General features: G+C 45.1%; 1 protein-coding gene across 2 annotated transcripts in view; it reads left to right on the forward strand.

Annotated features, from left to right (window-relative positions):
* LOC115131800 (histone-lysine N-methyltransferase 2B-like) overlaps positions 1–15,288 on the forward strand; it is an 83,174-nt gene that overhangs the window by 54,777 nt on the left and 13,109 nt on the right. For both annotated transcript variants that reach the window (XM_029663803.2, XM_029663804.2), the window contains 5 exons: positions 6,954–7,032; positions 7,290–7,447; positions 7,699–7,857; positions 12,052–14,500; positions 14,646–14,753. In XM_029663803.2, coding sequence (XP_029519663.2) covers positions 6,954–7,032; positions 7,290–7,447; positions 7,699–7,857; positions 12,052–14,500; positions 14,646–14,753 — 2,953 coding nt within the window. The remainder of the gene's footprint in view (positions 1–6,953; positions 7,033–7,289; positions 7,448–7,698; positions 7,858–12,051; positions 14,501–14,645; positions 14,754–15,288) is intronic.

The following is a 15,288-nucleotide window of genomic DNA, read 5'->3' on the forward strand; positions in this document are numbered from 1 at the left end:
GTTCACCTGATTTAGAATTCCTCAATCAAATGTAGACCGCATTATCTACCAAGAGAATTCTCTTCTATTATAATCACAGCCGTATATATCCCCCCCCCCCCCCCCCCCCCAAGCAGACACATCGATGGCTCTGAACGAACTTTATTTGACTCTTTGCAAACTGGAATCCATTTATCCGGAGGCTGCATTCATTGTAGCTGGGGATTTTAACAAGGCTAATCTGAAAACAAGACTCCCTAAATTTTATCAGCATATCGATTGCGCAACCAGGGGTGGAAAAACCTTGGATCATTGTTACTCTAACTTCCGCGATGCATATAAGGCCCTGCCCTGCCCTCCTTTCGGAAAAGCTGACCACGACTCCATTTTGTTGATCCCTGCCTACAGACAGAAACTAAAACAAGAGGCTCCCACGCTGAGGTCTGTCCAACGCTGGTCCGACCAAGCTGACTCCACACTCCAAGACTGCTTCCATCACGTGGACTGGGATATGTTTCGTATTGCGTCAGATAACAATATTGACGAATACGCTGATTCGGTGTGCGAGTTCATTAGAACGTGCGTTGAAGATGTCGTTCCCATAGCAACGATTAAAACATTCCCTAACCAGAAACCGTGGATTGATGGCAGCATTCGCGTGAAACTGAAAGCGCGAACCACTGCTTTTAATCAGGGCAAGGTGACTGGTAACATGACCGAATACAAACAGTGCAGCTATTCCCTCCGCAAGGCTATCAAACAAGCTAAGCGTCAGTACAGAGACAAAGTAGAATCTCAATTCAACGGCTCAGACACGAGGCATGTGGCAGGGTCTACAGTCAATCACGGACTACAAGAAGAAATCCAGCCCAGTCACGGACCAGGATGTCTTGCTCCCAGGCAGACTAAATAACTAAATAACTTTGAGGACAATACAGTGCCACTGACACGACCTGCAACGAAAAATGCGGACTCTCCTTCACTGCAGCCGAGGTGAGTAAGACATTTAAACGTGTTAACCCTCGCAAGGCTGCAGGCCCAGACGGCATCCCCAGCCGCGCCCTCAGAGCATGCGCAGACCAGCTGGCCGGTGTGTTTACGGACATATTCAATCAATCCCTATACCAGTCTGCTGTTCCCACATGCTTCAAGAGGGCCACCATTGTTCCTGTTCCCAAGAAAGCTAAGGTAACTGAGCTAAACGACTACCGCCCCGTAGCACTCACTTCCGTCATCATGAAGTGCTTTGAGAGACTAGTCAAGGACCGTATCACCTCCACCCTACCTGACACCCTAGACCCACTCCAATTTGCTTACCGCCCAAATAGGTCCACAGACGATGCAATCTCAACCACACTGCACACTGCCCTAACCCATCTGGACAAGAGGAATACCTATGTGAGAATGCTGTTCATCGACTACAGCTCGGCATTCAACACCATAGTACCCTCCAAGCTCTTCATCAAGCTCGAGACCCTGGGTCTCGACCCCGCCCTGTGCAACTGGGTAATGGACTTCCTGACGGGCCGCCCCCAGGTGATGAGGGTAGTAACAACATCTCCACCCCGCTGATCCTCAACACTGGGGCCCCACAAGGGTGCGTTCTGAGCCCTCTCCTGTACTCCCTGTTCACCCATGACTGCGTGGCCACGCACGCCTCCAACTCAATCATCAAGTTTGCGGACGACACAACAGTGGTAGGCTTGAATACCAACATTGACGAGACTGCCTACAGGGAGGAGGTGAGGGCCCTCGGAGTGTGGTGTCAGGAAAATAACCTCACACTCAACGTCAACAAAACTAAGGAGATGATTGTGGACTTCAGGAAACAGCAGAGGGAACACCCCCCTATCCACATCGATGGAACAGTAGTGGAGAGGGTAGCAAGTTTTAAGTTCCTCGGCATACACATCACAGACAAACTGAATTGGTCCACTCACACAGACAGCATCGTGAAGAAGGCGCAGCGCGCCTCTTCAACCTCAGGAGGCTGAAGAAATTCGGCTTGTCACCAAAAGCACTCACAAACTTATACAGATGCACAATCGAGAGCATCCAATCGAGACCATCCATAATGACAAAGCAAAAACAGATTTTTTTGAAGTTATTGCAAATGTATTCATATCTTTTTTTTAAGATACCATATTTACATATGTTTTCAGACCCTTTACTATGAGACTCGAAATTGAGCTCAGGTGCATCCTGTTTCCATTGATCATCCTTGAGGTGTTTCTACAACTGGAGTCCACTTGTGGTGAATTCATTAATTTATTGGACATGATTTGGAAAGCCACACATCTGTCTACATAAGGTCTCCATCATACTTAAATGGATGAAGTTTGGAACCACCATGACTCTTCCTAGAGCTAGCCGCCTGGCTAATCTAAACAATTGAGGGGGAAGGGCCTTGGTCAGAGAGGTGACCACGAACCCGATGGATGAACCCATCGAACCCGATGAATGAGCTCCGGAGTTCCTCTGTGGAGATGGGAGAGTCTTCCAGAAGGACAACCATCTCTGCAGCAATCAGGCCTTTATGGTAGAGTGACCAGATGGAAGCCACTTGTCAGTAAAAGGCACATGACAGCCCACTTGGAGTTTTCCAAAAGGTACCTAAAGAACTCTTAGACCATGAGAAACAAGCTTCTTTGGTCTGATGAAACCAAGATTGAACCCTTTGGCCTGAATGCCAAGCACCACGTCTGGAGGAAACCTGGCATCATCCCTACAGTCAAGCATGGTGGCAGCATCATGCTGTGGGGATGTTTTTCAGTGGCAGGGACTGGAAGACCAGTCAGAATCGAGAGGAAAGATGAACGGAGCAAAGTAAAGCGCGCGCCTTGATGAAAACCTGCTGCGGAGTGCTCAGGATCTCCGCCTGGGGTGAAGGTTCACCTTTCAACAGGACAACGACCCTAGGCACACAGCCAAGATGACGCAGGAGTGGCTACATGAGAAGTCTCTGAATATCGTTGAGCGGCCCAGCCAGAGCCTGGACTTGAACCTGGTCTAACATCTCTGGAGAGACATGAAAATAGCTGTGCGGCGACACTCCCATTCCAACCTGACAGAGCTTGAGAGGATCTACAGAGAAGAATGGGATAAACTCTCCAAATACAGGTGTGCCAAGCTTGTAGCGTCATACCCAAGAACACTCGAGGCTGTAATCGCTGCCAAAACAAAGTACCTAGTAAAGGGTCTGAATACTTATGGAAATGTGATCCGTTTTTTAATAGAATTACAAACATATCTAAACCTGTTTTTACTTTGTCATTATGGGGTATTGTGTGTCTATTGAGGATATATATTTTTAAATTCCATTTCTAATAAGGAGTCTGAATACTTTCCGTTTGTACTGTATTACCAGTAGTAGCCTAAATTTACCGTTAATTCTTATTTAGTTTATTCTCATGTTTGTTTGGTTATGGTAATTTCTGTTAATGTATTCAATATATTATTATTATTATTAGTCATTTACTGTTCTCATTGTCAGAGTGCACACATTGTTTGCAGAGCTCACAACCTATGCTACTTGTTTTTTTCTTTCAATTTACGAGTTTGGTCAATTTTTTTCATTGTTGTTTATTTGGAGTGCTCCTGTCAATGCTACAGGGCCTGTGCGCAAATGTAGGCCTAGAAATGTGCCCCTTTGGGGATGTCTGATTTGTCTTAACTCTCCACCGCTAATGAGCTGTGGAGCTTTTCAAAGTATTTTTTTTCTTTTCACATTGGTGCAATGAGTGTTTTTTGTGAATGTGCTTGTTAAATCATCACCCGTTTGGAAAAGTAGGCTGTGATTCGACGATAAATCGATGCACTGCATTGATTATATGACACGCAGGACAAGCTAGATAAAATAGTAATATCATCAACCATGTGTAGTTAACTAGTGATTATGTTAAGATTTTTTTGTTTTTTATAAGTTAAGTTTAATGCTAGCTAGCAACTTAACTTGGCTTCTTGCTGCACTCGCGTAACAGGTTGTCAGCCTGCCATGCAATCTCCTCGTTGAGTGCAATGTAATGTTATGAAAATGTGAAATCGGCCATGCCGATTAATCGGTCTGTACTGAACTCACTGGCGCTGAAAACGTTGAGGGCGTTGAGGGCCCCGAATACTTTTTACAATATTGCAAGTTTGCTAGCGGGAGTTTCGGCAGGACAGAATTGACACAATGTTTCAAGTTCTTTGGCTTTGCATGACCTGTCTGCAATGTGGTTTATAGGATATTTTCTATGTTTCTATGTTTTACATGGTTAGAAATAAAGTTACTTTTAGATTTACATCTTCATTTAGATTTAGAACCACATGACAATGATGATTTTGAGATACAAAGACTATTATAAATTAAACTGTTATACGAACATGTGCATATGAAATACATCACTGGCACTCAGATTGTTAGAAATGGTAAGATAAATTGGGACTCCAATTGGAAAAGGTTGCCTACCCTTGGTGTAGCCTATTACCGGCAACTTCAAGAACGAAATAGCAGAATCTGCGAAGGCCAGCAGCGGCAGGAGCAAGGTCGGAAAGTTTTTGCAATACCGCGTTGGTAATAAAGCATAATTTGTTCGACCACAACTTCTGGGGTAGCTAGCTTTAGCTTGGTACCTAGCTAGCACCTATATAACCAGCCTGAAAACAATGACCAGTAGAACCTGCAGTCATTTTCATTATTCTTACAAGGATTTTTTGTGTTTTGAAGCTAGCCACAATAAGGATTAGGCACAATAGTGAAATTTGCGGTTTGCCCTCAAAATAAAAGTATGTCATTGACAGTGACGCAAATGAATACAAATAGTATTGTGCCATACTGTTATTTTGAAGGCTAACAGCAAAGTCCACTGTTGTGGCTAATCCTGATTGTGGCTAGCTTCACATAGATGGGTCGGGCCAGCATTAATCAAATAAGAACGGTCTTAAAAATAGGGTTATTTTAGATGACACCTAGATTGTCGTTTTGCTGTGTTTTTGGGGAAGAACAGCTAGCTCATGGAAGCAAATATCTTTTTTTTTTATGACCAGCACTGTAGGTGCGCGAGACAACTTTACCAGCATCATAGCATACGTATCGATGAATCGTTGTGACATGACATATCAGTGATAGTGTAATCAATGTGTAATAACTATGTAAAAAATGTATGAACTCATTCAATTATTATGTGACGTGCAGTCATATTCAGGTCCTGATTGGTCAACAAGCTCATTTGACACGTCAAATAGTGTTATTTGACACGTCAAATAGTGTGATCCATTTTGACACGCAAAGACCCAAACAACGTTCCATAGAAATCCTGGTTGAGAATGAAACTAGTGAACAAATGAACCACAAAACAGCACAGCCAGTATGTGAAAGAAATAGGTTTTGATGATGTTTTACTGGTAATGGGGACATATGCAAATGCCAGCAAAATAACCTTTTGGTCAGTGTGTGTGTGTGTGTGTGTGTGACCTTTATTTAACTAGGCAAGTCAGTTAAGAACAAATTCTTATTTTCAATGACTGCCTAGGAACAGTGGGTTAACTGCCTTGTTCAGGGGTAGAACGACAGATTTATTTTGAAAGAGGATTATAAAATGGTTTTATGTCAGTCCAAATGTACACCTCACATTTCCATATCATAAAACTCATGTAATATATAGCGTCAGCGTTTACGATCACAATGTTTGATGTACAGTTAGAAGATGAGATGGCGTTATACCCTGGGTTGTCCTGAAAAAAATGAGCACGTTTGTTGAATTGTTATTAAAAAAAATGGCACTCCATTCTGACTCCATTCTATGTGCACCATAATTACAATATGCTTCCCTGAATTTCCTAGTGAAAGCCTAACACTAAGGTCGTATTTTATAATTTAGCTAGTTATATCTGCAATAGAACAGGGTTTCAAATGATGCCCAGTTGACCCAAATTGTGAATTATAATGGACCATTTTACATTTGCATAAACAGCCATTGTGGGATGGCAGCTGTGTTTCCGTTAGCCATTAATAAACGGCTTTTCGCTGATAAAGCCAATTAATAAAATTGGCTCTGCCAATTGTCTGGGAGAAGAAGAAAAATCACATTGTGAAATAATGCTTTTTAGCCTATTCATTGATGAAATACCAGTTCATGGAAATATATTTGATTGGGCATGCATAAAAAATAAAATAAAAATCGGTCTATAGGTTCATTTTAGTGACTCACAATGACATTTGTGGCTGATACCGATGTTTAAAATTTGAGTGGCCTTTTAAGCATTCTAGTACAGTTAAATAGTACACACACACACACACACACACACACACACACACACACACACACACGGTCTAAGGCACCGCATCTCAGTGCAAGAGGTGTCACTACAGTCCTTGGTTTGAATCCAGGCTGTATCACATCCGGCTGTGATTGGGAGTCCCATAGGGCGGCGCACAATTGGCCCAGCGTCTTCTGGGCCGTCATTGTAAATAAGAATTTGTTCTTAACTGACTTGCCTAGTTAAATAAAGGTAAATAAATAACATCGAGCCCTCTTAATTTACAGCATCTCCCTCACTCAAACAACAAAAAAATGGGCAAACCGTCTTGTCGCATTCGGTGCTCAAGTTCAGAACAGCTATCAGTCAAAACAAATACAGAGCTGTGAAGAGGAGACCCTGTGCTCTCATGTCATGTATATCATGTTACTTACTATACAGTCACTGCATTCCAAATTAGGCACTTATCAGTGTCCAAATCTGCAATTTTCAACCCATATATATGGGTACAAGTTTAATACTTAACAAAAACCCCAGGCACTGGTCAAAAAGTGCATTACACAGGCTTTGTCCCAAATGGCACCCTATTCCCTGTGTCGAGGGGCTTTTGATTTGGAAGGTGTGACCCATATACTCTAAAAGTTTGGCCAGTAAGGGATTTACAGTATTTTACCACCATCAATCATTTCCCTTTTTACTCGTGAAACCATCCATCTGTTTCCTTCTATATCCAGGTTCACTTCAGATCAACAGGCTGGGTGTGCTGACTGAACAATCAGCAAATGGCGCACGGTTGTATCCTGTGGGCTACCAGTAAGTGACCAATAATCCTCTTGTGACCCAGACATCGACAGCATCCATTTAGATTCTTCTTGTTTTGAATAATCGATTTGTGAATAATGTAGTCAGGGTTGTCATTGTATTGTTATTATAAGATTGGCAGTATAAAACTGCAGGTATTTTGTTGTAGAACTTCCCTGGAGTTCGTTTTGAAATTACATTGGGTTGTTTATCTTTTACGTTTACTCACCTTTTGTCATTCTCCTCCCTCCCTGTTTTCCTCCGTCCAGGTGCTCTCGGCTGTACTGGAGCACAGTGGACCCTCGGCGGCGCTGTAAGTACACCTGTAATGTGACAGAGGTGTACTCTCCACTCCCAGAGAAGCCAGGGGAACCACATTGGTGGGAGCAGGAGGAGAACCGAACCATAGCCCACAGCTTCTACAAAGGTCAGCAAACCCACCTAACCTGCCCCTATCTGGTAGTAGGGTGGGCACTTCAATGGATAACCTTGATGTCCCATACGTTATATTTGTTTGTTTCTTTTCATTTGAAATAATTAAGGGGGATATGTATAACAACATAATTAAGTACATTGGAATTGTACAATATTTGCTATTCAAAAGGGGCAATTCACTAGAATCTACTAATTCTCAGAGTCTTCAAAATAAATAATGTTCCTTTTTTATTCCTTGACCAGAAATGGAAATTCCAGAGGCTGTGATGAGTCCTCTGCCCATTCAGGTATCTCCCAGCACCACCTCATCCCCCCTGAAACAGGAGCCTGGGGCCAAAACCCCTAGTTACTCACAAACCAGAAGACCAGCAGGAGGAACATCTCGACCTCTTCCCTCTCCAGGTAACATTGACATTGAGTTAGATATCGATACCAGTTTAATATCTAGTGTCAGTTAACAGGGAGATATCTCTGCTTATTTGAGGAACATTTTTACTTACAATGAGGGATATTTTTTATTTTATTTATTTCACCTTTATTTAACCAGGTAGGCAAGTTGAGAACAAGTTCTCATTTACAATTGCGACCTGGCCAAGATAAAGCAAAGCAGTTCGACAGATACAACGACACAGAGTTACACATGGAGTAAAACAAACATACAGTCAATAATACAGTATAAACAAGTCTATATAAAATGTGAGCAAATGAGGTGAGAAGGGAGCTAAAGGCAAAAAGGCCATGGTGGCAAAGTAAATACAATATAGCAAGTAAAACACTGGAATGGTAGTTTTGCAATGGAAGAATGTGCAAAGTAGAAATAAAAATAATGGGGCGCAAAGGAGCAAAATAAATAAATTAATTAAATACAGTTGGGAAAGAGGTAGTTGTTTGGGCTAAATTATAGGTGGGCTATGTACAGGTGCAGTAATCTGTGAGCTGCTCTGACAGTTGGTGCTTAAAGCTAGTGAGGGAGATAAGTGTTTCCAGTTTCAGAGATTTTTGTAGTTCGTTCCAGTCATTGGCAGCAGAGAACTGGAAGGAGAGGCGGCCAAAGAAAGAATTGGTTTTGGGGGTGACTAGAGAGATATACCTGCTGGAGCGTGTGCTACAGGTGGGAGATGCTATGGTGACCAGCGAGCTGAGATAAAGGGGGACTTTACCTAGCAGGGTCTTGTAGATGACATGGAGCCAGTGGGTTTGGCGACGAGTATGAAGCGAGGGCCAGCCAACGAGAGCGTACAGGTTGCAATGGTGGGTAGTATATGGGGCTTTGGTGATAAAACGGATTGCACTGTGATAGACTGCATCCAATTTGTTGAGTAGGGTATTGGAGGCTATTTTGTAAATGACATCGCCGAAGTCGAGGATTAGTAGGATGGTCAGTTTTACAAGGGTATGTTTGGCAGCATGAGTGAAGGATGCTTTGTTGCGAAATAGGAAGCCAATTCTAGATTTAACTTTGGATTGGAGATGTTTGATATGGGTCTGGAAGGAGAGTTTACAGTCTAACCAGACACCTAAGTATTTGTAGTTGTCCACGTATTCTAAGTCAGAGCCGTCCAGAGTAGTGATGTTGGACAGGCGGGTAGGTGCAGGTAGCGATCGGTTGAAGAGCATGCATTTAGTTTTACTTGTATTTAAGAGCAATTGGAGGCCACGGAAGGAGAGTTGTATGGCATTGAAGCTTGCCTGGAGGGTTGTTAACACAGTGTCCAAAGAAGGGCCGGAAGTATACAGAATGGTGTCGTCTGCGTAGATTTGGATCAGAGACTCACCAGCAGCAAGAGCGACCTCATTGATGTATACAGAGAAGAGAGTCGGTCCGAGAATTGAACCCTGTGGCACCCCCATAGAGACTGCCAGAGGTCCGGACAGCAGACCCTCCGATTTGACACACTGAACTCTATCAGAGAAGTAGTTGGTGAACCAGGCGAGGCAATCATTTGAGAAACCAAGGCTGTCGAGTCTGCCGATGAGGATGTGGTGATTGACAGAGTCGAAAGCCTTGGCCAGATCAATGAATATGGCTGCACAGTAATGTTTCTTATCGATGGCGGTTAAGATATCGTTTAGGACCTTGAGCGTGGCTGAGGTGCACCCATGACCAGCTCTGAAACCAGATTGCATAGCAGAGAAGGTAGGTGAGATTCGAAATGGTCGGTAATCTGTTTGTTGACTTGGCTTTCGAAGACCTTAGAAAGGTATGGTAGGATAGATATAGGTCTGTAGCAGTTTGGGTCTAGAGTGTCCCCCTCTTTGAAGAGGGGGATGACCGCAGCTGCTTTCCAATCTTTGGGAATCTCAGACGACACGAAAGAGAGGTTGAACAGGCTAGTAATAGGGGTGGCAACAATTTCGGCAGATCATTTTAGAAAGAAAGGGTCCAGATTGTCTAGCCCGGCTGATTTGTAGGGGTCCAGATTTTTCAGCTCTTCCAGAACATCAGCTGAATGGATTTGGGAGAAGGAGAAATGGGGAAGGCTTGGGCGAGTTGCTGTTGGGGGTGCAGTGCTGTTGACCGGGGTAGGAGTAGCCAGGTGGAAAGCATGGCCAGCCGTAGAAAAATGCTTATTGAAATTCTCAATTATGGTGGATTTATCAGTGGTGACAGTGTTTCCTATCTTCAGTGCAGTGGGCAGCTGGGAGGAGGTGTTCTTATTCTCCATGGACTTTACAGTGTCCCAGAACTTTTTTGAGTTAGTGTTGCAGGAAGCAAATTTCTGCTTGAAAAGGCTAGCCTTGGCTTTTCTAACTGCCTGTGTATAACGGTTTCTAGCTTCCCTGAACAGCTGCATATCACGGGGGCTGTTCGATGCTAATGCAGAACGCCATAGGATGTTTTTGTGTTGGTTAAGGGCAGTCAGGTCTGGGGAGAACCAAGGGCTATATCTGTTCCTGGTTCTACATTTCTTGAATGGGGCATGTTTATTTAAGATGGTTAGGAAGGCATTTTTTAAAAATATCCAGGCATCCTCTACTGACGGGATGAGATCAATATCCTTCCAGGATACCCCGGCCAGGTCGATTAGAAAGGCCTGCTCGCTGAAGTGTTTCAGGGAGCGTTTTACAGTGATGAGTGGAGGTCGTTTGACCGCTGACCCATTACATTTACATTTACATTTAAGTCATTTAGCAGACGCTCTTATCCAGATACATTACGGATGCAGGCAATGAGGCAGTGATCGCTGAGATCTTGGTTGAAGACAGCAGAGGTGTATTTAGAGGGGAAGTTGGTTAGGATGATATCTATGAGGGTGCCCGTGTTTAAGGCTTTGGTGGGGTACCTGGTAGGTTCATTGATAATTTGTGTGAGATTGAGGGCATCAAGTTTAGATTGTAGGATGGCTGGGGTGTTAAGCATGTTCCAGTTTAGGTCGACTAGCAGCACGAGCTCTGAAGATAGATGGGGGGCAATCAGTTCACATATGGTGTCCAGAGCACAGCTGGGGGCAGAGGGTGGTCTATAGCAGGCGGCAACGGTGAGAGACTTGTTTTTAGAGAGGTGGGTTTTTAAAAGTAGAAGTTCAAATTGTTTGGGTACAGACCTGGATAGTAGGACAGAACTCTGCAGGCTATCTTTGCAGTAGATTGCAACACCGCCCCCTTTGGCAGTTCTATCTTGTCTGAAAATGTTGTAGTTTGGAATTAAAATTTCAGAACTTTTGGTGGTCTTCCTAAGCCAGGATTCAGACACAGCTAGAACATCCAGGTTGGCAGAGTGTGCTAAAGCAGTGAATAGAACAAATTTAGGGAGGAGGCTTCTAATGTTAACATGCATGAAACCAAGGCTATTACGGTTACAGAAATCAACAAAAGAGAGCGCCTGGGGAATAGGAGTGGAGCTAGGCACTGCAGGGCCTGGATTCACCTCTACATCGCCAGAGGAACATAGGAGGAGAAGAATAAGGGTGCGGCTAAAAGCAATAAGAATTGGCCGTCTAGAACGTCTGGAACAGAGAGTAAAAGGAGGTTTCTGGGGGCGATAAAATAGCATCAAGGTATAATGTACAGACAAAGGTATGGTAGGATGTGAATACAGTGGAGGTAAACCTAGGTATTGAGTGATGAAGAGAGAGATATTGTCTCTAGAAACATCATTGAAACCAGGAGATGTCATTGCATGTGTGGGTGGTGGAACTAATAAGTTGGATAAGGTATAGTGAGCAGGACTAGAGGCTCTACAGTGAAATAAGCCAATAAACACTAACCAGAACAGCAATGGACAAGACATATTGACATTAAGGAGAGGCATGCTTAGTCGAGTGATCAAAAGGGTCCAGTGAGTGGAGAGGTTGGTTGGGGGTCACGGCGATTTAGACAGCTAGCCAGGCCATCGGTAGCAAGCTAGCATAGGATGGAGGTCTGTTGTTAGCCACCTCTTGCGTTCCGTCAGTAGATTAGTGGGGTTCCGTGTGGTAGAGGGGATTAATCCAAATCACACAACAACAAAAAATATGTGGTCTTGCCTAGTTCCCTTAAATTTAAAGCACTGACTAAGTCGCTTAGGATAAGAGCGTCTGCTAAACGACATCATCGTAAAATGTTAATATCACTCTGTTCCATCATGACACTAACTGGTCATCCTCTAATCTCTAGGGAGTGCGATGACCAAATCCCACCACATCCTGACTCTCAGGGATCTGGGCGATACCTGCCAGCTGCGTCGCCTGTCTCGGGGCCGCCACTCCGGGGACTCCTCCTCCCCAACCGATGGCCCCGCTGGACCAATGATGCTCCGTTCAGGGGGCACCCTCCACCCCAGGTCCCTACCCTTCAGCTCCCCTCCCAGAACCAGCGAAAACCTCCTGAATTCCCCTCGGAGAGTACAACCTCGTGCTGGCTCCTCCAGCTGGCGCTCCCCTCTCTTGTCCCCTTCCAGTGTTACCTCTCCTCTCTCTCTGCGGCCTGTCGCCATTGGCAACCCACCCTCCAACCTCCCTCTGGCCCTCGGCAACTCCTCCAGGATCAGGCAGTCATTCAAAATCACAACTCCAGTGTCCACTGAGATGCCACAAGACTTCTTAGCATCATCCGAGCCAGTGGAGGTAGTGGTGGTGCCCTCAAACGGAATCACATTGACAGTAAATAATATGGAGGAAGACACAGACGTCGGACCCCTGATGTCGGATCAGGACTTGCCCTTCACGCCCTTCGACGTGGCGGACGCAGACGTGGCGGTGGCCTCTGTGCTAAACGCCAAGCTGGAGTTTGACGAGGCCTTGCTGAATGAGACTGTGGCGCTTCACTGTGGAGTTTCCCAGACAGCTGGAGGCGATGTGGAGGAGGCATTAGAGGCGGAGCCGTTAGAGGAGACCCAGAGCCAGACTCGTGGTGGGGACAACATGGATGCCAACATGGCTCCAGTATTCACCAAAGCAATGGCCACTAAAGAGATCCTGGAGAATGGTTCCTCAGACGAAGACATGGATCACTACTTAAAGTTATCTCGTATGTTGGTGGTGTGCAAAGTCTCAAAGGACTCAGGGCAGGCAAGTCTCCCTCTCCCCCCACCAGCTCCTACGTCTCAGTCCATTTCCCAGCTTGACGGAGCGGATAACTGCTCTGAGAGTGATTCAAGCGATTCTACCTGCGATGAGGAAGAAACTCAGGAAGAGGGGAAGAGTGGGGAAGATCAGGGGGCTGACAGTCAAGCCTTGTTTGAAACCTGTGACCCAAATAATGACTTGTCTATTGAAGAGGAGGTTCTGATGGAGTCTGAGCAAATGGAATCCCAGAAAGAGGTTCTTCTGGACCCCAGCAGTGGCCATTTTGTTTCGGATGACGACAGCATCAGAGAGTACCTAGCTAATAATAAAAACGTAGTGCTTGATGATAGCGACAGCTCTGGCTCCTCTACAGATTCTCTCGTTGGAGTGGACGACGAGATGGGAGACCCAGACTTTGAGCCAGAACCCAAACCCAACCCCAAATCAACTCCTGTGAAAACCATCATGGAACGCCCTCGTCCTGTGAGCATGAAAACTATTCCACGAAAACCCACACCAGCGCAGAGAAAAATCATCAGGGTGTCCATACCCTCTGGACCTGCTCTGCCTCTGAATGTAGCCTTCTCATCGCCACCCATCGCTGTTCGCACCATTCCAAGGACAGTCACCTCCACCACCCTGACCCCATTTGTAATGAATGGCATGAACTCTATACCCTTACAGACAGGGGCCACTACGGGGAGAGCTATCGCTATCCGCCTGGCCACACCAAGACAAGCAGCTCAACAGCAGCTGACTGCCACTATTCAGTCTGCCTCCAACTCAGTCCTGTCTCCACAGGTTCTGCTAGTCAACCGTCAAGGTCAGATTCTGATGAAAGATCCAAACACTAACACCTTCCAGACAGTCAGCACCAGCTCCCCTTCCTACAGCCGCATCAGCCAGATAGCCAAGATTATCCACAGCAGTGGTGCACTGCCCCGCGCGATTCCCCAGATGGTGGTCGTACCCGCTACATCTACACCCTCGCCACGGACAGCCGTCTTCCATAGTTCAAATCTCATCACCAGTAGCAGAAACAACACCACCACACCAACCACCATCTCTAACAGAAACAACACCACACCAGCAACCACCACCAATCTCCTGATCAGGACCCCACAGAGTTTGCATGATGGGCGAGTGCTGGTCCGAGCCATGCCCATGACGCGTGGAGCGAAACAAGTGAGGGTCAAGTGCGTCTCTGTGCCCAGCTCTCCAATGATGACAGGCAACCAGGCCCAAGCTATCTTAGACAGAGCCATGGCTTCTCATCGCGAGCCCTCTCGGATACGGCCTAATATCCTCAGGGTGAGCCCGTCCCAGCTGAGCCCATCCCACTTCCAAGTCCACCCGTTCCTCAACAAGCTTCAGACCCCTCTAGCCATCTCAGACACACCTGGTCAGATGCTCCGCCACGAGCCGCCCACCGTACCCGAATCTCAGGTCCGTGTCAAAAGAGTGTCCTTCGTCGCAGAGCGTCCCGGCAAGAAGAAATGTAAAACTGATTTCCTTCCGCAGTCACCCTCTAGTGACCTTGATGACTTAGATGGCAGCAGGTACGGCAGAGTACAACATGAGATGCTGGAATTATTACATTTATTTTACTTTTAATGTAACTTAGACTGCACTGCACATTTTCCAATTGGGATAATAAAGAGAGAGTCTTTAAAATCAATCAAAGTCACTCTTTTTCTCATACAGAAATTGTGGCGTTAGAACTAAAGCCCCAACAATGAAAGATGTCCTGGATCTGGACCAGGAGAAAGTTGAGCCCAAGGTCATCCTACCAACAGAACCTGAGAAGATCAGGTTAGTTTCTTCTCAAACATGACCATAGCAAGATGGGTGCCAGAAATACGCACTGCAAGGTACATTTTTTTGTTGTTGATATTTTAGAATGCATAAGTACGGAGCCCTTTAGGGGTCATGGTGGTGAAAAATCTGAACAAAGGCTAATCCATTCCCTCCTTTTTTTTCAAACATTCCCTCAAATATTTAAAGTAATTCCCTCTTATAAAAAATTGTTCCCTGACTAGAAAAAGTAGTTCCCTCAATTGTATTAGTTCCCTCGGATCTCCCCTGCAGATCTCTTGGCTTACAAGAATGGCATTCTCCTTATGTAGGCCTACCTGGTCCCATTCCCACTTGGCCGATAACATATTGCAGCCTTATTGTAAGTCTATTTAATTAATCAAATCAATTTTTATTTGTCACATACACATGGTTAGCAGATGTTAATGCGAGTGCAGCGAAATGCTTGTGCTTCTCGTTCCGACAATGCACTAATAACCAACAAGCAGTCTAACCTAACCATTCCAAAACTACTACCTTGTATACACAAGTG

The sequence above is a fragment of the Oncorhynchus nerka genome, linkage group LG7 (assembly GCF_034236695.1).
Source record: "Oncorhynchus nerka isolate Pitt River linkage group LG7, Oner_Uvic_2.0, whole genome shotgun sequence".
NCBI classification, from domain to species: domain Eukaryota; kingdom Metazoa; phylum Chordata; class Actinopteri; order Salmoniformes; family Salmonidae; genus Oncorhynchus; species Oncorhynchus nerka.